We start from the raw sequence: 21751 nt of genomic DNA on the forward strand, positions 1-21751 counted from the left end.
TCCATCTAGCCCGGTATCCTGTTTTCTGACCGTGGCCAATGCCAGGTGCTTCAAAGGGAATGAACAGAACAGGGCAATTATCGAGTGATCCATCCCCTGTCGCCCATTCCCAGCTTCTGGCAGTCAGAGGCTTAGGACCACCCAGAGCATGGGGCTGTACCGTGATCATCTTGGCTAATAACCATCAATGGAACTATCTTACATGAATTTTATCTAATTTTTTTTGAATCCAGTTATAGTTTGGCCTTCACAACATCCCTTGACAACAAGTTCCGCCGGTTGACTGTGCATTGGGTGGAGAAGTACTTGCTTTTGTTTGTTTTAAACCTGCTACCTATTTAATTTCATTGGGTGACCCTGGTTCTTGTGTTATGTGAAGAGGTAAATAACACTGCCTTATTCATTTTTCTCCACACCATTCATGATTTTATAGACCTCTATCACATCCCCCCCCCTTAGTCTCTTTTCCAAGATGAACAGTCCCAATCTTTTTAATCACTTCTCATAAGTAAGCTGTTCCATGCCCTTAATAATTTTTGTTGCCCTTCTCTATACCTTCCTATTTCTAATGTACGTTCTTTGAGATGGTACTATATGCAGTATTCAAAGTGTGCATGTAGCATGGATTTATATAATTATGATATTTTCTGTTTTATTATCTATTCCTTTTCTAATGGTTCCTAACATTATCTTTTTTTGACTGCCGCTGCACATTGAGCAGTGAGGTGGTCGTTTGCAGATATTTAAGTCCAAAGCAGACTGCAAAGAGTTAGAGCAATCTCACAAAATTTGGGTGACTGGACAACAAAATGGCAGATGAAATTCAATGTTGATAAATGCATATTGGAAAACCATAATCCCAAGTATAACATACAAAATAATGAGGCATAAATTAGCTGTTACCACTCACAAAACAGATCTTGGAGTTATTGTGGATAGTTCTCTGAAAACATCTGCTTAGTGCAAGGCAATGAAGAGTCATGTCCCCTGCATGTATTCAGAGCTACTTACTCTAGGGACAAAATTAGATTTTTTTTTTTTTTTTTTTTTTTATACAGCAGGTGCCATACTCTGGTCTGCAGAACTTTTATTACTGGTGCTGATGCAAAATAAAGAAGGAACCCATCTTGACTCTCAAGTCTGTACTAGATTCCAGATTGAATTTTCAGTGCTGACACTTGGGGGGGGGGGGAGGAGTTTAAAATGTATTTTGCTTTGTCTGTGTTTGCTTTCTGTTGTAGAAATCACTGAGCACAATAAACAGAGGACTCCAAAAGATGCTTATAACAGAATTACTTGGTGAGATTAGGATTCCATTTTAAGCAACAGTGTACTTACACCCTGGCATCTCCGGCTTTATGACGCATCTTTGTGTTAGTGAAAAGCTTTTCTATTGTTTCTGTCCTTTGGCATGTGCCTCCTTTTTATATTATGGGTTGACTTCTTGATGTTTAAGAGTGAATGCCTTAATTAACGTATGAGGTCTTTTTTTGATCAGTGAACAGATTATGGTATTTCTCAACCGGACCTTTTGAGTACATTTATTCTCCAGACCTTTTCTATGCAGTTTATCATTGTGATTGATTAAATAGGGTTTACAGCCTTTCAGTTTCTTCCAGGTAACATGTAATACTTCAAAGAAATTGTTTGAACCTGGAGTAGATGTTTAGCAGTTACAGCATACTGCTTTAGGAAACACCTAACAAATAATTAATTCTCCTAGTGTGACTGTCTGGGCTGATCTTGGAATATTTTTCAGTTATACTTCTGTTCTCTCTATACCCAAGTTCTCCTTTCAATCTCTTTCTGAATGGTTAGCCATGAAACAAGATTTAGGGTGGAATTTTTTTAAACACTCCTATGTGATTTCAGAACATAAGTCCTATTGATGGCCTGTGTTACTAAGTCACTTAGGCATTCTTGAAAATTCAGCCTGTAATTCACAGTGGTCACAATCTGAAAGTAACTGTATGTCTTCAGTAACTTCTTCATATTGAATGAACAGGATTCTGTTTGTCACAACTTGCATGTTAGAAGTTCTCAGTTACAAAGTTATCATCGGTAACTGTAAAGAGGTAGAGTAAAGGGTACGTAGTCAATTTTGATTTTCTCATTTCCAGATACTTGCAGATTAACTAAGCACCCTTAACATTGTGTCAACATACTGCCAAACCCTGCAGTTTTTAAACAGGTTTTGTAATCAGTAGGAATCTTGCTTGTATAACAACTGAGTAAAGGGATTGCAGCAGTGAGGTCAGATTTTTGCACGTGTGCCTTAGAAATGACTAAAATAGATAAAATGATTTGTAGAGTACCACAGGTATACATAATACTTTGCCAAACATGCACAAAATACAAGGTACCTGCCTTGAAGAGCTTAAACCCTCCATCAAATACTGTAGGTGGGACAACAGTTCACACTGAAGAAGTCATGTAGACGCAGTCCATGAGCAGATAACATTTATTGAGTTGTATATGGACAATTATATATTCATTGAGCTACAATATATTTCAATAGTGTAATACAGAAAGGCTTTAAGATCCTATTTTTAAAATGACAGGTTTCAGAGTAGCAGCCGTCTTAGTCTGTATTCGCAAAAAGAAAAGGAGTACTTGTGGCACCTTAGAGACTAACAAATTTCAAAGTTGTTAGTCTCTAAGGTGCCACAAGTACTCCTTTTCTATTTTTAAAATGTTGGCTTGGAATTACTGCAGTTTCTGAGTTCAGTAGGTAAGTTTAATGAGAATTAATAATTTTTGGCAATCTTTCCTGCAGATTTCCAAAGTTTTGCTTAGCTTTAACTATAACATTACTTCACAGCTCTTGCTGTAAGCGAGGAGTAGTTTAGCAGGCTAAACTTAAAGTTAACAGAGGGTTTTTTGCTCGGTATTAGTATCTTTTGAAACAAACCATTTCAACAAAGAAATATACCCATGCATTATGGGACACATTTGATATGTTTTCTGGGAAGATTTAGCAGTTTTGTTTTGAGGGACGTGTTCTCAGGGCGTAAGCATGGTAATGTGCGTGTTCTTTGATCACTGCAAATCTGGTGATGACACTCTGCTCTGAAACTGCACGGTCATCAGTCTAATCCTACTCGGTGTTAAACAGATGTTCTGTTGGTGGAAGAAGGCCTGAGGAACTTCTCACCCATGCCCAGCATATGCAGATTACACAGCACAGGATAAGCTGTCAGCACTCTTGTTAAAGCTGGGAGAGGGGCCTACTAACATGCTCCCTGGTGCTCCACAATCCCAAGAGGACAAGGTCAGACAACTTGAGGATGTGTGCAGGCGCCCGGCCCCATCTGCATGTAAATTGAATTTGGCAGCAGGTGTGTTTGTAGGAGTGTAGCGGGGTGGTTACCTGCTCTTGCCCTGTGGGGTTTAAAAGCCAGCCCTGGGAGAGAGCCAGGGCTGAGGGCAAGAAAGGCTAGGCTGATTGATTGGGGAAATGGCTACAGCTGGGCCACGCCCCAATCACGCCGCAGTTGGGCCTATAAAGGGGCTGCTAGGTTGGAGCTTAGTCAGTCTCTCTCTGTGTTCAGGGAGGGAAGGGCCTGACTGCAGGGACCTGAGGGAATACCTAGATTGGAGCAGGGCTGAGGGGAAAGGCCTTGGGAGCAGGGGAGCTCCGGCCTGGAAACCCCCAGGGTGCGAGGCCTAGATTAGGGCCTATTTGGTACTGGGGTTGCAAGGGGGCAGCCCATGGGTAGACAGAGGCAGCAGGTCCAAACCCCTTGGCCTATGATGAGTGGCTGATACACTGCAGTCGGCCCAGGGAGTGGGGCTAAGTGAGGACTAGCAGTAGCCAAGACTGAGGTGAAGTGGGGATAGTGGGTGGAGGCTCCCTGGGGAGGGGAGACCCTCAGGGATTGTTGGGTTTTACTGCCGGGGCAGCACCCCAGTGGGAGGAGGCACTGGGTCCTGGGAGGGACTGGGGCCAGGGGTAAGGTGGATCACCGGATGGCAGAGGGCGCTCCAGAGGTGGTTGAGCTAAATCCGAAGGACAACCAGCAGGAAGCGCCACCGGGTGAGTCCGTCTCTATTACAAGGAGATATGCCAACCATAACCATACTGCTGTGTGCCAACAGGGTGGCTCCCAGACTCGCTTCTCACCATTTCATTTCCGCTTTCCTCCACAGTTCACCTTTTAATCATGGGGGAGTTTTGTCATAGATTTCAGTGGGGCTAGGGTTGTACCCGTGCATTTGAGATTGTAATCTTCTGGCCAAGGCAGAATTGTTCTCTGATCTACACTTAATAGAGTCTTGCCCCATCTAATTTAAATGTCCCAAGTGATGGGGCTTCTACAACTTCCTTTGGGAGACCAGTCCATGAGCTAATAGATCTCGTGGTTAGGAAGATTTCCTGGTATTCATCTTAAACTTTTCATTTTGTAATTTCTAAATAACTTTTCATAATTTCATCCTAAATAATGTATTTTCCTTTGTGGTGTTTAGACCCTTCAGATATTTGTAAGCTTTATTTATTATCCCCAGCTAGCAGGGCAAGATTTTGCCCTTTGTATTTTTTAAAATAAGAATTCCTTTTCTTTATGTTACAGGAACGTTATTTGGCTTCAGTACAGAGTAAAATAGATCTGAAATAGTGAAATTGATGTAATATAAATTTACTGTATATGGTCTTTTTGGTGCAAGGGTTTTTAAATTTTGTACAAACATTTTACAAAATCCTGTAATATTGACAGGTATCATTATTCCCTTGTACACATGAGGAAGCAATCACGAGAATTTATTACTTACCCAAGGTGTCATATTTCAGAGTAGCAGCCGTGTTAGTCTGTATTCGCAAAAAGAAAAGGAGGACTTGTGGCACCTTAGAGACTAACAAATTTATTAGAGCATAAGCTTTCGTGAGCTACACACTGAAGTGAGCTGTAGCTCACGAAAGCTTATGCTCTAATAAATTTGTTAGTCTCTAAGGTGCCACAAGTCCTCCTTCTCTTTTTGCCAAAGTGTCATAGCAAGTCAATGGCAGAATTAGGGCTAGAATCTAGAATTCTGGTTCCTGCCTCCTACTGCAAACATGGCATAACACTACCCAATTATTATTAATTAATTTATATTATTCATTTATATAATGTTATAAACAAGGTACTAAAAATAGATCAAATCTAATAAACAAATCCCTGAACATTTTATAGTCTAAAGGCATGAGTGGGTACAGCACAACACAAAACAGAATGGCTTTAGGACTTTATAGCTGGACTTGTTCATGGAACAACTGAAACATCCTGCTTTTTCTCTGGTACACAAGTTTACAGGTGACTGGTAACAAGAAGGTTGAAATTTTACTGCATGGTCAAATAAGAGAACGTTCAACACTGGCTGCGCTTGCTCTGTTCCACTCTTTCTGTTTCTGATGCCTTGTTTCCTTGGTATTTGATATGCTTTTGCAAGTCACTTTGAATTGTAATATCTCAATATGGTAAATGTAGTTCTTAATCTGAGTGACTCAGGTACACTACACTTGCATTGCTCTTTTATATAGCAGAAGGTATATGTTTAATGATCACCTATTTAAAACACTTTGACAGGTGCAGAATATTTTTAGGTGTGTAGAACTTTCTGTGAAGAGCTGGCATTTATTTAATAGCATGTTGCAATCTGGGCTATAATAAATTTGTATTTGTAGCAGTTTAGAAAAAAAAAACTTCTAATAAGTGGCAAAGACCAACAAAATCAGCTTCTCTAGCCTATTTCCTGTGCAGTTTTACTCAGACGTCTAGGCTATGTTGTCACACTGTCTGAAGTGCTCACGACTGTGAGTGCCTACATCAGGGCGGACACCCCAAATTGGTGGTATGATTTATAATTAGATTTTACCAACCCAGTACCGAATGTGAACTTCCAAAGTTCTACAATAGTCTTATGGAGTCACAGACAGTCCTTTTAGACACTCCAGTCTATCTTGCCACCTGGGCAAGCTGGACTACGTTATAAATGGTCACTTACACCAAAAATCTCACTATTTCAGATTACACTGAGTTCCAAGAGACCAGTCACTGACCCAGGTCAATTTGCATCCTAGATCTCACCAAAGACAACTCTGGTAGCCAATTCTGTAGTAAACTAAAGATTTATTAGCCAAGAAAAAGGAATGAAAGTTGAGGGGTTAAAGCAGGTAAAAATATATGTACAGGTGAATCAGTCTATATATCCAAATGGTAACACAGACATAGTACAGTAGTCTGCCAGTTTCTCTAAAGTCTCTCAGGGCTACACAGGATAACTATGGGGATCTCTGTCTTCTCATTCAGTTATTCTGCCCTGTTAGAATCAAAACTAGTCCAGATATGAAGAATTTTTCCTTGTGTCCAACTTACAGCTTCTTCTCACAGAACAACAAGTTGGCAGTTCAGCTGCCCAGGTGGGCTCTTTCTTCGATGACTAAGAGAGAAGAATGCATTTAGAATCTTAGATCACTTGCTTTGAAATGCCCAAGAATTAGCACTCTGCTGTTAAAGTAGTTCATTTGCATTATACAAGGCTTTTCTCATTTGATGGGTTGTTTAGTTACATGGGTATATATAATGTAAATGTTTGCTATTACATTATAACAGGTTACAGGTAAGTGAAAACAATGCATACGGCATCCCATTACTTGTCATGAAGTTTAAACACCAAATATATTCCTATAAGTTTAACAATCTCTCTGATTTATACTAATACACAAGTGAATTGGCTTGGCTTCCAGCTGTGAGTTTGTCAGTTCTCTGCTGACACCTAGGCTTTGCCTAGAGGCAGGCACTTGGCTTACCAGCGTCACACACATTTCTCAGATGAGTTTGTATGGAAGTCTTTGAATGGATTTTTGGTAGCTAAATCTGTGACCATGAATGCTAATGTGGAATATGTTTGTGTGTGTGTGGTTAACCTATGGACCTTAGTGGAGGACTCTTATTGTAATGTGTTAAGGTATGGAAATAAACAGTTAAGTCACCAATATAATTTAATTCTGTCCTAGAGTGACACTAGGGGAGAGGGAAGAAAATATTTTTAAAAATCAGTTGAATTTAATTTGGAATGGTTATTGCTTGGTATGATGACAGGGCAAAATTAAGGTGGTTTGGCAGCCTTAAAACCTACAAAGATTTTTAGGCTTTACAAACTTTTGAAAAATTCAAAATAAGCCTTCAGTAAAACAACCAGAGGCTCTCACGGCCCTACTTTGATAAAAAGCCCAGTTCCATTGATTGCCCAAGGCCCAGCATGCATTTGAGGAGTTGAAGCTTGCCTTCACCATCACTCAGTATGGCCCACCCAGACATGACGCAAATTTTCATTGTGGAAGCTGACTCCTCCAATATGGCGATTGTGGCAGTCCTATCCCAAAGGCATGGACCCAAGCAAACACTTCACTCCAATGCCTACTACTCGGGGAAGCTTACCCCTGCTGAGCAAACGTATGAGATCTTAGACGAGGAGCTTCTGATAAGAAAGACTACCTTCAAAGGCTGGTGACGCTACTTGGAAGGGGCCTGTCATCCAGTTCAAGTGTTTACCAGTCATAAAAACCTGGAGTACCTGCACAAGACCAAGGCCCTAAACCAGTGACCGCTCCAGTGGGGCCCTGTTTTTTCTCTTCGATCAGCCTTATCTTGACCATCTGCCCTGGAACAAGAAATCGCAATGAGGACATTTCCAAAGATATGGCGCCAGCCCACATTCTCAAGTCGCATAATTTCCTCAGTGTGACTTGCTGCCAGGACCTGCTCATACTCATCTGTTCTGCTTCTGTCTCCAGAATTCCACCCAATGAATTGGCCATTAACAACAGAGAACCACATGAAAACCAGGAAGGAGCATGTTCCTAAAGAACATTGCAACTGTGTTTCCCCCCCCCCCCCCCCCCCCCAGACCAGCCAGAGTGGCAGTTCTTCAACTGTACCATGCCTCCCCCCGGCAAGACACTTAGGGTGATGTAAAACCTGACGCTTAATGTCCTGTTTCTTCTGGTGGCCCCGAGTGTGCCCCACAATAGAGACCTTGGTAGCTTCCTGCCAGGTACGTGCCTCCCACTCCAGAAACCTTCTGTCTCCTCCAACTTTTGGACACACTCTCTATTTCAGCCCTGGAGGGGCTATTTCCTTGGACTTTTTGGGGGAATTACCAGGATCTGGTGGCTTCATGACTATCCAGACAGTGGTAAATTGCTTTTTCTAGGCTCATTTCATTCTGTGTATGGATTTACCCTTGTGGGGGAAACTACCTGGCTCTGGTTAAACAATATAGTCCATCTTCCTGGCCTCCCAGATTACATCACCTTTGCCTGGGGGCCCCCAGTTTACTGCCTGCTTCTGGCACAAGACCCTATGTTTATTAGTAGTCCTATCCCCTACCTACTATCCTCAGCTGATTGGCCAAATGGAAAGAATCAACCAGATCTTCTAACAATACTTATGATGCTATATCAACCATCACCAGGATGACTGGTCTTCACTGTGACCCTATGCTGAATTTTAGTGCCATAACACAGACCATGCATCCATAGGCCCCAGCCCCTTTATCAACTATGGGTACCACCCCCAATTTCACACACAGTTAGTCGCATCCTCCCCCAACCCATCTGTCCTTTACCTAGTACAACACATCGATCACATCCAAGAGGAGATGAAAGGACACCTTGGAAAAGGTGAGGGAACACTACAGAAAGCACGCAGACAAGGGTAGACGAAAGGATCTCACCTCTTTCACAGGACAAAAGGTATGGCTTCCTACAGAACACATCTGCATGGACAGACCCTCCTAGCCCATACTGGTTTCAGCAACAAATCAACCTGCCCAGTCACCACTCTTACCAGTGTGAGTACAGGATCAGGAGGAATACATTGTTCACAAAGTCTTTGACTCTAAGATAAAGCAGGGCAAATTATGGTGCCTGGTTTGATTGGGAAGGCTATGGCCTAGAGGACCTTGGGACCCAACTGAAAACATTCATGATTCCACCCTGGTTCGGGCCTTCAATAGGAGCCACCCTGAATTTGGCTCCTGCCTCAGACCATCTGGTATCCTGACCCAGCCTGACTCTGTTTCTTGATGCATGGTTCTAATCTCCAGTTTCTCTTACTTCTTGCCTCCCGGTATCCTGACCCAGTTGACTCTCATCTCATGACTGTGGACTCTGGCTCTGACTACTCAGCCTGGCTGCTCATGACTTAACCATGACACCCCTTTACAAAAAAAAAAAATTAAAAAATAAAACTCAAGGCAACTTAAAAACAAAAAGTGGTTTCACATCAAAAAGTCAGTGTTTGTTTTGAGTTGAACATTTCAAAATGAAACGTTTTGATGACTTGTTTTTTTTTTTTTTAAGCAAAACAATTTTCCAGAATCAACATGACTTCACAAAATGTTTTGGTTGACCTGAATACCCATGTTTTGCCTCTAAAAGTTTTTTGATCAAAAACTTTCACCCAGCTCTAGTAACAGGTTCCCTGTGTGATGGCGTGGTGGTTGTTAGGTGTTCCGTGTGTTGGGGTGGACGGTGATGGGGGTAGGGATGGAGCAAAAGAGGCCTTCTATGGCAGGGAAAGTTTGAGGGCAGGTTCTTCACGTGTGAGAAGGGGTTGAGGGCAGGTTGTCTTGGAGACATGTCTTGAACATGGTTTTGTCCTTGGCTATGCTTGTAGTTAAACTGTCCAGCTGCACCTGTTGCTGACAGGTATAGCCAACAATGTCCCCCTTTCCTGTGCTGACAAGGCTTATGCTCATTGGAAAGTGAGTGGAAACCATAATCTTAAGGGCTAAGAGAGTGAAAGCTGAGCAACTGAGTGAGGAGGAGACTGTCTGTTGGTTTGTCTAAAGCTCTTTGAGGAGCAAGACTTAATACTCAGAGTAAGTAAAGGTATCAAGCCTGCCCTCTGTGCATGTTCCTGATGATTTTAATAGTCAGATATTATTTCTGTTGCTTATTTTGTTGAACTTACACAAAATAAGGTAGAATTAAGTAATCGGATCCGATGAAGTGAGCTGTAGTTCACGAAAGCTTATGCTCAAATAAATTTTAGTCTCTAAGGTGCCACAAGTCCTCCTTTTTCTTTTTTGAGAATACAGACTAACACGGCTGCTACTCTGAAACCTGTTAATCTTTGCTGAATCTTATATTGTTAAAAAACAAAGACTTGAGGTAAAATTCTTCTATGTGTAACATCAGAGATGAATTTGGCCTATGAGATATCCAAAGAGCTTATGAAAAGTCTCTACAATTCATGAAATCCATCATCCTCATCTTCTTTTTTTGGCATAGAACCTTTTTTTCATGTCCTATGTTGTATGGAACTCTAAGTCCCTTATGGCTTCCAGAATATATTTTGTGTGTGTGTGTGTGAGTGTGTTTCAGTATTAGTTTTAATTAACTACATGGCTACAATAAAATTTCTTGGCCCTTTCATATCATCCATAAGTCCCTTTAAAGTAAGTTAAGGATGTGCCTTCAGGTCGTAACTGGCCCTGTGCATTTTGGTAGTTCATGAAAGAACTACCACTTCCCCAGCACATGTTCCTTACCCCCAACCAACCTGCCCCTCTCATCATTAACCATTCCTGTTCTTATTCCCATTCCAGCTCCCCCCACCACTCATTCTTGCCCCTCTCACGTACACCTTCTCACTCTTGCTGCTCCATATGTGTATTCCCTCACCTTATTATTCCCATACCCATACTCCTGCTTCCGACCCCACCTCTTGAAACAAAATTCCTCCCTTCACATATCCCTGCTGAAATCCTCCCGCTGCCCCCTCGTGACGTGTCCCCCAATAGAGAGATGGGATTTCACTCTAGACTTGTCAGAATTCCAGGGGAGAAGGAGGTCCTTGGGGGTGGAGGAGAAGATTGGGACTGTTTGTTAGGAGAATAAGGAGGTTTATAATAAAGGTGTTTGAAATAATGAATGATATTACGGTAGATGGAGCACTTCTGTTCTTGTAGTACAAAAATGGCAGGACATTGAATGAACTTGAAAAGCAGCAAATGTAAAACTGATAAAAGGAAATACTTTTTCACACGGTGTGCAATTAACCTGTGGGATTAATTGCCATGAAACATCGTTGAGGTTGAGAATTTAGTAGAATACAAGATAGGATTTGACATATGAGCCATATCTATATTGCATTTTTCTGCTGGCACAGCAGTGTCAGTCCAGGCTGTGAAGGGATGTGGGCTCTGACCAGTGTAGCTGTGCAGGCATAAGGTCCGAGTGGAGTTTTGCCAGTATAAGCTGTGTTCACAGTAGAAGTACTTTGCCAGTATGGTATACCAATATTCCTGTACCAACAAAGTGCTTCCAGTGTAGACATGGCCAGAGATGGATAATGAGAACATCCACAGTTACATTAGGTAGGATTTAAACAAATGTCTGGAAGGGATATTCTTCAGGGCATAAGCCAAAAACTCGCTAATGGGGATTACGAAGAAACTTTCCCTGTGGGCAGGTTATTCCATAACTACCTACTGCAGGCTTCTTGAATCTTCATCTGAGGCATTGGGTCCTACCACTGTCGAGACAATGTTAGATGAGATAGATGAGGGCTCTGATTCAATATGACAATTCCTATGTTCCTAAAAATTAACACCCCCTCCTCCCCCAAAGCCAACGAATGGGGAACCATTGGAAACGGAAGAGGAAATTTCCTGGAGACTTTTGCTTTATGGACAATGAGGAGTATGTTGTATCTTCTAGGCATATAGATCATTATTTTCAAAGGTTTCCATTTTTGTGTAGCCTGGTATAGTACACGGTAGCATGGCGTACAGCAATGCAATAGTGGCCAATTGTACTGAATTGACCAGATTCTCAAAACAGTTTCCCACTGAAATAAATAGGAAAACTTCCATTGACTTCAGTGGGAGCAGGATTGGGTCCCAGGATAAGATCCCCATTATATTGTTGCTTTCAGAATCTTTTTCCATAATGGCTGAATGCAGGGGGTGTAAGTAAAGGTCCAGTGTCAGAACTGTCGTATTGTCTTCCAGAGCTCTGATGCTATATTTTAGGTTGCACTGTATTACTACATAACTTAATGACGCCAGTTAAAAAAATGGGTGTACAGCATTCACTCATAGGCATTGTACATAAAACGGGTATTTATTATGTTTAAAAAGAATGTGCACAAATAAAAATCATGCCATAAACGAGCAGAAAATTCCATTGTCTCCTATAAGTAGCCAACATGTGCAAAACTGAAATGGAATCATGTTGTACCTGTTATGTACTGTATTACAATATACAGTACAATGCAGTATTGTCTGTTGCCAGTGAGCAAAAGAATAAAGCTATTAAGCTTTTTTTAAACTTGCCAAAACTTCCTTGATAGAATAGTTAAAATAGTTGCTTTACAACTTTATTTTAAAGAGTTAGCTCAGTATATTGTATAATGTAGGCAACTAGTTCTCCCCGTGCCAGGTTTTAAATTCTTTATTTGCACTATAAAACAAAACTGCAAACGAAATTTAAAAAAAAAATCAGCTCATGTCTTTGGAAGTAGTTAAAAAGCTCTGAACTTGAAAGGTGCTTGTATTGTATTGGTTCAGTCAGGACTATTATTAACGTCATGCATTTTAAATTAATTATTTTGCAAGCACACAGAAAATGAATCATTTTGTTTGTTTGAAAACCAAATGCAGCGACCTAGTATGTTTAAGAGTCTTTTAGGTGTAACAAAGCAACAGATGCTTTTTATCTATTTATTTATGAAATGTAGGCTATGAATATTGATTCTGTACTCTGAGTAAGTGCTGTAAATTTGGGAAGTATATATTTTGATTATGGAGGCATGACTGGTGCCTTCATAATCTGTGTGTGTGTGTGTGTGTGTGTGTGTGTGTGTGTGTATCATAAGCAAGTGATTACTGAACCTTTTTTTTTAAAAGATACATGAACATTCTTTAGGACTGAGATGTAGAAAAATTTCCATATGTTATATGGACAAATTGGAACTTAGTCCAGGTTTTGTGCGGTGTTGTAAGATGTTGCGCAAGAGAGAAAGTGGTCAATGGTTAAAGCGCTGGACTGCGATTCAGCGGATGTGGGTTCATTTCCCAGCTCTGCTATAGACTCCTGTGTCACCTTGAGCAGGTCACTTAATCTTTCCATACCTCAATGTCCCATCTGTAAAATGGGAGTGATGACACTTCCTTTTTCCTACCCTGTATCTCTTTCTGGTCTGTTTAGACCCTAAGCCCATCGTGACAAAGGGCTACCCCCCCCATGTGTCTGTATAGCACTTGTGAGGCCCTGATCGGGGTGGGGCTTCTAGGCAGTCCAAATCAATAATCAAAGTCACTGAGGTTTGGGATAGATATCAGTTATGCAAATTTATTTCTCATACTCTCAAACACCAATCCAGGCTTATGGCGAAAGCCCACCTCGCCACATGTAGGAAGCTCCGTTGTTGTGAGGGTGGAAACGTAGGGGTGGTTCCTGTGGAGTCCCTGTTCCTATTCACCCCCTTTACTCCACTCTTAACAAGAGTCCAATCACACTCCCATCTGTTTTAAAGGAGTTGGGGTCTGAGTCCCCATTGCCTGCACCCTGTGCACGTTGACCAGCATAAAGTGGGTGTAAACCACAACTATTGTCATTTGCTAATGTTTTACACATACTTTACATGGGTTTGAATGTCTGCATAAGGTATGGGACAGTGGTGAGTCGGACCCTTAGTGTTCTATCAGAGAAAAACAAGGGAAGGGCTCTTTTGTTAAGAATCTGGAGGTGTGGACCAGAATTAGAAAGGCGAACATGGCTCCTCCTCCACACCAGGTATTTCTCCCCCCCCCCTTTTTTTCCCCCCCAAGAATCTAGAGATTTACTCTCCTTTCCCAGATGATGTACCATCCATTTTTAGGTACTCTTACGTGGCCCCCCATTACCATACCATCTTTGTACCTCAGAATCTTTAATGTATTTATCCCCACAATGCTTCTGCAAGGTAGGGAAATACTACTGTCTCCATTGTACAGATGGGGCCCTGAAGAGGTTACAATGTAAGTATCCAAGACAGGCACAGAGTAGGAGAAAAGTATTAATATAACTATATTCCCTTTATAGATGGGGAGAGATTAAATGGCTTGCCCCCAAGATCATACAGGAAGTCTGTGGTAGAGCAGAGCTAGAACCTCGGTCTCAGGCTAGCACCTTTTATCACTGGGCTATCCGTCCTCTCCTTTCCCGATTTGGGGAGGTTGGGGCACTTACAGCAATGTCTAGCATAGCTAGTGCCCAAGAAGCTTCATTCCCAAGGAATGGGCTTCCTAGATTGGAAGATCTAAAAGAGATTTCTGTTTGAGAAATCATGATCTTAAAAATAGTTTGAATTATATTGGAATGGAAAGAGAGCAGCCAGCCTGCCTGTTTGCAGTACAGTGTCAAACTAAAACTGTATTAAACTGGGTATTGGGCTGCAGAACCAAGAGTATTGCATGCGTAATTGAGAAATCTTGTATGTAGCTTGAGGGCTAATTAATCCTTGGTGCAACTCCATTTACATTAGGGGCAATTGTGGTCACTAATTACTGTAATACAACTTTATGGTATTTTATCTTTGTCTTCCCAGAACATACAAAAGAGAGTGACTAATATTAATTAAAGTTTACTTTTTATTATGCTTCAGTGTCTTGATCATGAGAACTGCTAAGTGCCCTCCACTCCTATCAAAAATGGCTGCTGGGCATCTGATAGGAAGTAGTCGGCACCCTGCAGGATCTAGCCCGTAGCTGTGTGTTACTTTGCTGTAACGATGTGGCTCTGTAATGGAGAAGGTAAGTCTCTCTGTCTAGTTAAGGCTGCAGTTGAAGTCTTTCAAATTAGACGAGCATCCTTGAAAATCATACCCCAAATGCCCTACTTATGGTGCTAGTTCTGAAAACCATGGAGAAAATGTTGGGTTAGTTTTGAGACTAAAATATTTAGAAATAGCTTCTTTAAACATTTTTACAAAAACAGCAGAACCTCAGAGTTATGAACACCTTGGAAATGGAGGTTGTTCACAACTCTGAACAAAACATGATGGTGGTTCTTTAAAAAGCTTGCAACTGAACATGGACTTAATACAGCTTTGACACTTTTTATTATGCACAAGAAAAATGCTGCTTTTAACCATCTTAATTTAAGTGAGACAAGAACAGAAACAGTTTCCTTACGGTGTCAAATATTTTTTAAACTCCCCCTAGCCCCCCCCTTTTTTTAGTAGTTTACATTTAACACTGTACTGTGTGTGTGTATATTTATTTTTTTTGTCTCTATACCTGATTGCGTACTTCTAGTTCCAAATGAGGTGTGTGGTTGACCAGTCAGTTCGTAACTCTGAGGTTCTACTGTACTCTAATGTTTCTGATCTTCTATTCTGAATTCACTTAATCCCACAAAATTTGAACCATAGGTGGATTTGGATGTTGGCTCCTACAAGTCCATTCAAAGGGCAGAGATAGTAAAATGTTTATAGAATAAAACATTATAAAGATCCTGTCCCCTTTTATCTGTCAATGAGCAGAGGAACCTAGTGATGGTCCTGTGCTAGAGCAGAAGATATTCTGCAGCAGAGGAGGCCTTAAATTCTGCCCCTAAACTCGTGGGGGCTTCCTGCATTGTACCTGGGAATGAGTCTCCCTGGGTTGAGACTCGTGCTAGCATGGCTTGAGCTAGCACACTAAAAATAGCAGTGTGGATGTTGAAGCACTGGTAGAGACTCGGGCTAGTCAGCCAAGCTCAGATCCAGGGGGAAGGGGAAAGGCGGGCTTGAACTCTGCTGGCTAGCCTGAGCCGCCGCTAGTGCTGAAACATCCACGCTAGCTCAAGCCCTGCTAACGTGAGTCTGACATACCCATAGCTCTGTATTGGATGCTTCTGGGAACTGGGAGCCAGACTTCACTCCCTCAGGCATCTGCCCTTACTGGTTTGCAGTGTGGTTTGTGTCCCCGTCCTCCCTTCCTCCCCACCCCCCATACTGCTAACCAACATAGCTATTCTAGGAAAACTTTTAAGTGTAGTTCAGGCTCTACTGTCAAATTGCTTATTGAACATTAGCGGCTGATTTCCATAGTTGTTGTTTTGTAGTTGTTTTTTACTTTTACTTTTGGGAGTGAAGGTAAATCTGAGCGGCCTGCTCTGGTTCCGTATGCCAGTGAGCTGCTGCTTGTTGTATTGTTTGTATTACCATAGTACTTAAGACCCATCGTCAGTGACCAGGACTCCATTGTGCTAGAGGCTGTACAAACACACAACAAGAGAGTTTCTGCCCCAAAGAGCTTATAATCGAAGTATAAGAGAAGAGACAACAGGTGGAGATGGACAGGAGAGTACAAGGGAGCAATGAGACAATATTGGTCCATGTGATAGGCTGTGATATCGGCACACCAGCAGCCTGGTGGTGGGAAATGCATGTGCATATTGAGAGATTGTTGACAAGAAGGTGTGAGTAATAGTAGGGAAAAATTTAGTATTAGGGAAATTAAGTTTAGGTTTTGTAATGACCTAACCACTCCCAGTCTCGATTCAGGCCTAATCTGATGATATCCACTTTGCAAATTAATTTCAGTTATGCAGCTTCTCGTTGGAGTCCTGTTTTTGAAGTTTGTTTGTTTTTTTTGTTGAATTGCTGCTTTTTAGGTCTGTTGTTGAGTGATCTCCTACTGGTTTTTGAATGTTCTGATTCCTGATACCAGATTTGTGTCCATTTATTCTTTTGCATACAGTCAGTCTGGTTTGGCCAATGTACATGGCAGAGGGGCATTGCTGGCACATGATGGCATATTCCCGTTGCTAGATGTGCAGGTGAATGAGCCCTTGATGGTGTGGCTGATGTGATTAGGTCCTATGATGGTGCCCCTTTTGAATAGATATTGGACAGAGTTGGCAACAGGGTTTGTTGCACGGATTGGTTCCTGGGTTGGTGTTTTTATTGTGTGGTGTGTAGTTGATGGTGAGTATTTGCTTCAGGTTGGGGGGCTGTCTGTAAGTAAGGACTGGCCTGTCTCCCAAGGTCTGTGAGTGTGAGGTATTATCCTTCAGGATAGGTTATAGATCCTTGATGATGCGCTGGAGAGGTTTTAGTTGGGGGCTGTAGGTGATGGCTAGTGGCGTTCTGTTACTTTCTTTGTTTGGCCTGTCTTGTAGTAGGTGACTTCTCGGTACCCTTCTGGCTCTGTCAGTCTGTTTCTCAGATAAAAGTAAATATTGTTCATTGAAATTAGAAAGAAAGGAAAAAAAAATGAATTCTGCTAAACCTACAGATATTGCTTTGTCTGATGCCTTCTCCCAGAAAAAATCCTAGAACTGCTATCAACTACTGATAGGGTGGCAGAGTTTACTTAAATATGATTTTTCCTGTGTAATTGTTTTAAATGGGGCAGATAGCTTACACTAGACTTCCTGAAGGCAAATTGAATTTGTTTATAAAGAATAGTACTAAGGTTAATGGTTTTTCTATTAAATGGGCTTATAGTCCTTTTTAAACTCTTATTTCACTTGCAAAATGTCATGACAACCACTTTTGTTTTTTGAGTAAACATATGAACTCGCATTAGCATATGAAAATGTGTTCTTGTTGTCTATTTGACCAAAGATTCAGACCTATATTTCACACTGTTCTATTTAGAGGGGAAAAATGGAAATTATAAAAAAACTAAGGTATTAAGATGACAAAATCAGGAAATCTTAAGTGTAATCAGCCTGATCCTGCAGTCCTTTAATTCAAATTGCCAAAGCATTATTAGATCAGGTTCAATAATAGGTTATATGCATTTAAGACTATATTGTCTTGGCGGCTCCAATTTATGTATCACTATCAATCAGTCTAGGAGATGAGTCAAAATAATTCTCTGCTTCCTATATGCAGAGCAGGTGTCATATATAATAATTTTTGTGCTTGTAGAAATTGGTTATTCTGACTACTACCTTCAGAGGGAATAGTGTCTAATGGTTAGAGAAGTCAATTGAGAGTCAGGATCTCTGTGTTCTAATTCTGGTACTGCCACTAGCATGTTTGTGTAGTGTTGGGCAACTCAGCTAAGATCTGGTTAATTGATACAGGGAAGATAATAATTGGCCACCTCATAGGGGTGCTATGACTTCCAGTTCACTGATGTTTATAAAGTGCTTTGAGATGCCCAGTTTATTATTATTATTTTGTATTACTGTAGAGCCTAGCAGCCCCAGTCCTGGACCAAAGCCCGGTTGTGGTAGGTGCTGTACAAACAGAACAAAAGACAGTCTTTGCCCCAAGGATCTTACAATCTTAAATACAAGGCAAGAGACAATGGGGGGATGCAAGAAAAGAATATACCAGAGAGAATATTGGTCAACATGATAGGCCGTGATCTCAGCACACCAGCGGCCTGACCGGTCTGAAGAGACGCTACAGAACAGCACAGAATTATTATAGCATTTTAAAAGACAGTTTATTTTGAAAATTTGAAGTTTTAACTTTATATTTTACAAGTCTTTCCTATTTTTTAAAAAAAAGCCTCCTGGCTAATAAAGATAAATGCCGTTTTGTGGCTTCTGTGACAGAATCATTCAATTTATCTTCACAGATCTGGGTTCTGTCCCCACCATAATGTACAAGGCAATATGTTTGGGTAGTTGATAGATACCATTCACATCTGCTTAATTTTGGACAAATCGTTACTCCTGAGAGCATTCTGCGCCAAAAAATTAAAAATTCTGTGCACAATATTTTAAAATTCTGCAAAATTCTTCAAATTGTATTTGTCAAATAAACGTGGAGGCTCCAGCATGGCATTGGGCAGCACAGGCCACTGGCTGCACGGAGGTGGGAGATCATTCTGAAGCTCCCACCCAGGACACAGATTCAGCAGTGAGGCTGCACCCAACCCTGACACAGAACAAGGACCAAGCCTGCCCCAGAAACACCTTGGGGCCTGTCCCTCCGTGTCAGGTGTACCAGGTGTGGGCCGGCAGGCTCAGCCTGGCACAGTCCAAGTGTGGAGGGGCTTAGTGTGGGGGGGATCCAGGTGTGTGTTGAGAGGATTCTGTGTGGGGCATTCTGGGTGTGGGTAGTTTGGTGCAGGGTCTGGGTGCAGGCGGGATCTGGATGCACAGAGGCTTTTGGGGGGTTCTCGTGCAGCGGTATTAGGACTCTGCAGGGGGTCCTGGTGAAGGTGATTGGGGCTTAGTAGGGTAGTCTGGGTGGGGGGAATTCAGTGCGGGGGGGGGTCCAGATACTAGGGGAGTGGGGCTCAGCGGGATCAAGATCCAGGTGCAGCTGGTTGGGGCTCAGTAGGGTGGGGATCTAGGTGTGAATGGCTCATTGGGGTGGTCCAGATTTAGGGGGAAGTGGGGCTCGTTGGGGGGATGTTCTGGGTTTCAGGGCGGGGTAAGGCTCAGTGGGAGGATCTGGTGGCTGGGGGGAGCAGTTCTCTGTACAGAGATCCCTGCAGCTGAGGAGTGATGGGCGCAGGAAGCACGGTGGGGGTTTGACCTGGCCCCGGATGCCGGGAAGGGGAAGTCCTGTCCTCCCCAGCCCAGCTGGGACTAAGCGGCTGAGCCCAGCGAAGGGTAAGACCCACCAGCCAGGTCTTCCCCAGTCCCGCCCCCTGCCCCACAGTGATTTACCTCTCTGCCGGCTGCCTTGGACACCTAAAACATACTGCTGGGGAGGGTTGCATGACCTCTCTTGTGGCTTTCCTTTGCTTCCCCCTCAAAGTCATTTTTCTGTGGGGAGGCAAAGAAATCTGCAGAGGACATTAATTCTGTGCATGTGCAGTGGCACAGAATTCCCCCAGGAGTAAAATAGTGTAATCTTTTGTATGGCATCTCCATTCAGAAAGTCTATGATCACAATGAGAGTATATGTGTGCCCTCCCATTGCCTCTAGTGGTTGGACTATCAGACCTGCTCAAGTGTATGTTGTCATTTGGCGTTCAAGTAGGTGCAGCCTGCAGATCATACAAAATTTGTGAAGTGTTACTTTTATATTTGTACAGGGCTGTCCACAACCTGTCCAACATTTCACTATCCTATGAGTTTATTGGAAGAAAGTTTCATCATCGCTTCCCCTGGGAGCGTTTGGAAGAAGTACTGGGCAGCAACAAGTCACCAAAGAACATATGTCCCAGTCATGTAAACAGTCTCCTGGATGAACTCCTGCATCAGCAAGGAGCCCCGTTGCAGTTGATGAATTTAAAGGGGTGCTGTGTAGATGTAGAGATTGGCTTGCATGGAGCTGCTTGCAGAACTGAGGCCAAAGTTAGCAAGTTGTACTTTAAATGTAGTGCTTTAAATCCTTTTCTTCATGCTGCAAACATCGGTGCCTCAGCCTTCCTCTTCAAGGCCTAATCTAGAGCTCATTAAAGTCAGTGGGACTCTTTCTATTGACTTCAATGGGCTTTGGATCAGGCCTCTGGAGCTTGGTTATGAGAATCTGAGAGCTGCCCAGAGGCAGATTGTTTATTATTCAGGGTTAATGTACCACTGAAAATGAAAGCTAAGAGTTTTTTGCACACAATATCAACATGCACATTGCAATGAAAGGGACTTTAACCAGATTTAAATGAAGCAGGATCTGAAATAGCTGCTTTGAATTAGTGCTATAAAAAAAATCCTCCTATGCAAGAGGAGAGCACAGATATTTGTTCTTTCCTTGTGCTGACATAATACAGGTTGTGATTTTTGTTTTCATGTTGTTGACTCGAAATGGAAATGTGAGAACCCTGTTACCTTAAGTGTCATGGATATGTCTACACAAACATACATATGACAACAGTGAAAATAATGTTTAACATGTATGTTTTTCTAGGTTAGTGGATGACAGATGTGTGGTTCAGCCAGAGGCAGGTGACCTTGCCAACCCTCCTAAGAAGTTCCGAGGTAAGTGAATGAGAGTTGCTTTTATTTCACACATGGGCTACAGCTGGATCTGTAGTTTACGAAACTGATCCACATTCTACTTTTGGGCAAAGATTTGCATTACAACACAATGGAAATCTCCAAATGCTGTAGGACTGGGCCACTGACTTTTGAAGTTGCAATATAAATAAAAAATTAATGTACAATATAAGAAGGTGAACATTAAGAACTGTTAATATGGAGAGAGGGTTAATTTTCATTTAAACTGAGGCCCATTTACAGCAGTCTAACACTTAGTCACTTTAAGACCCCTTTATGCTTCTGAAGTGCCATTAAGACTCCTATTGTAAATAGGAAGCAAGCACAAGAAGTTCATAACTACCAGAAATGGCTGATTTTTTCTTCTTCTTCTTCTTCTTCTTTTTTTTTTTAAACAGACAATTTTTAGGTGAAGTTTTTTTTAAAAACATTTCCCGCTGTTTTTTGTCCAGCTCTACCTATAACCTTTCTTGCTTTTCTCTACTTCTCTGAACATATGCGTATGGATTAAACTAATATTTTGGGAGTTTTTTTTCCCTTATGCTTAATTTTCATGCAAATATAATGTGTGTGTGTGGGGGGGGGGGGGGAGGGAAGATGCATTGGCCAAATGCATTTCTGTTCCTTTAAGAAAATTTTATTTAAAAATGAATACTTTAAATGTAGCTCTAAGTTTTGTGTGGAGGGAGGGAAATAACCTTTTAATGTCTTGTCCACACTTGAAGTTACCCTTGATTTCAGCCATCCATGTAACTGCACCAAAGTAAACCCAGTGTTTCCTGATGCAGAATCCTTTGAAGTCAGTAGTAGGTGCTGTTAAAAGAGGGGAGTGCTACCTGGAGTTTATACACCCGTATGCCCCTGCACCCTCCATGCTCAGCC

At 41.9% G+C, this 21751-nt stretch overlaps 1 protein-coding gene across 3 annotated transcripts in view; it reads left to right on the top strand.

Annotated features, from left to right (window-relative positions):
• ITPR2 (inositol 1,4,5-trisphosphate receptor type 2) overlaps positions 1-21751 on the top strand; it is a 358661-nt gene that overhangs the window by 33554 nt on the left and 303356 nt on the right. For all 3 annotated transcript variants that reach the window (XM_038389064.2, XM_038389070.2, XM_043516179.1), the window contains exon 2: positions 20781-20851. In XM_038389064.2, coding sequence (XP_038244992.1) covers positions 20781-20851 — 71 coding nt within the window. The remainder of the gene's footprint in view (positions 1-20780; positions 20852-21751) is intronic.

This window comes from Dermochelys coriacea, chromosome 1, assembly GCF_009764565.3.
Source record: "Dermochelys coriacea isolate rDerCor1 chromosome 1, rDerCor1.pri.v4, whole genome shotgun sequence".
In the NCBI taxonomy this organism is placed as follows: domain Eukaryota; kingdom Metazoa; phylum Chordata; order Testudines; family Dermochelyidae; genus Dermochelys; species Dermochelys coriacea.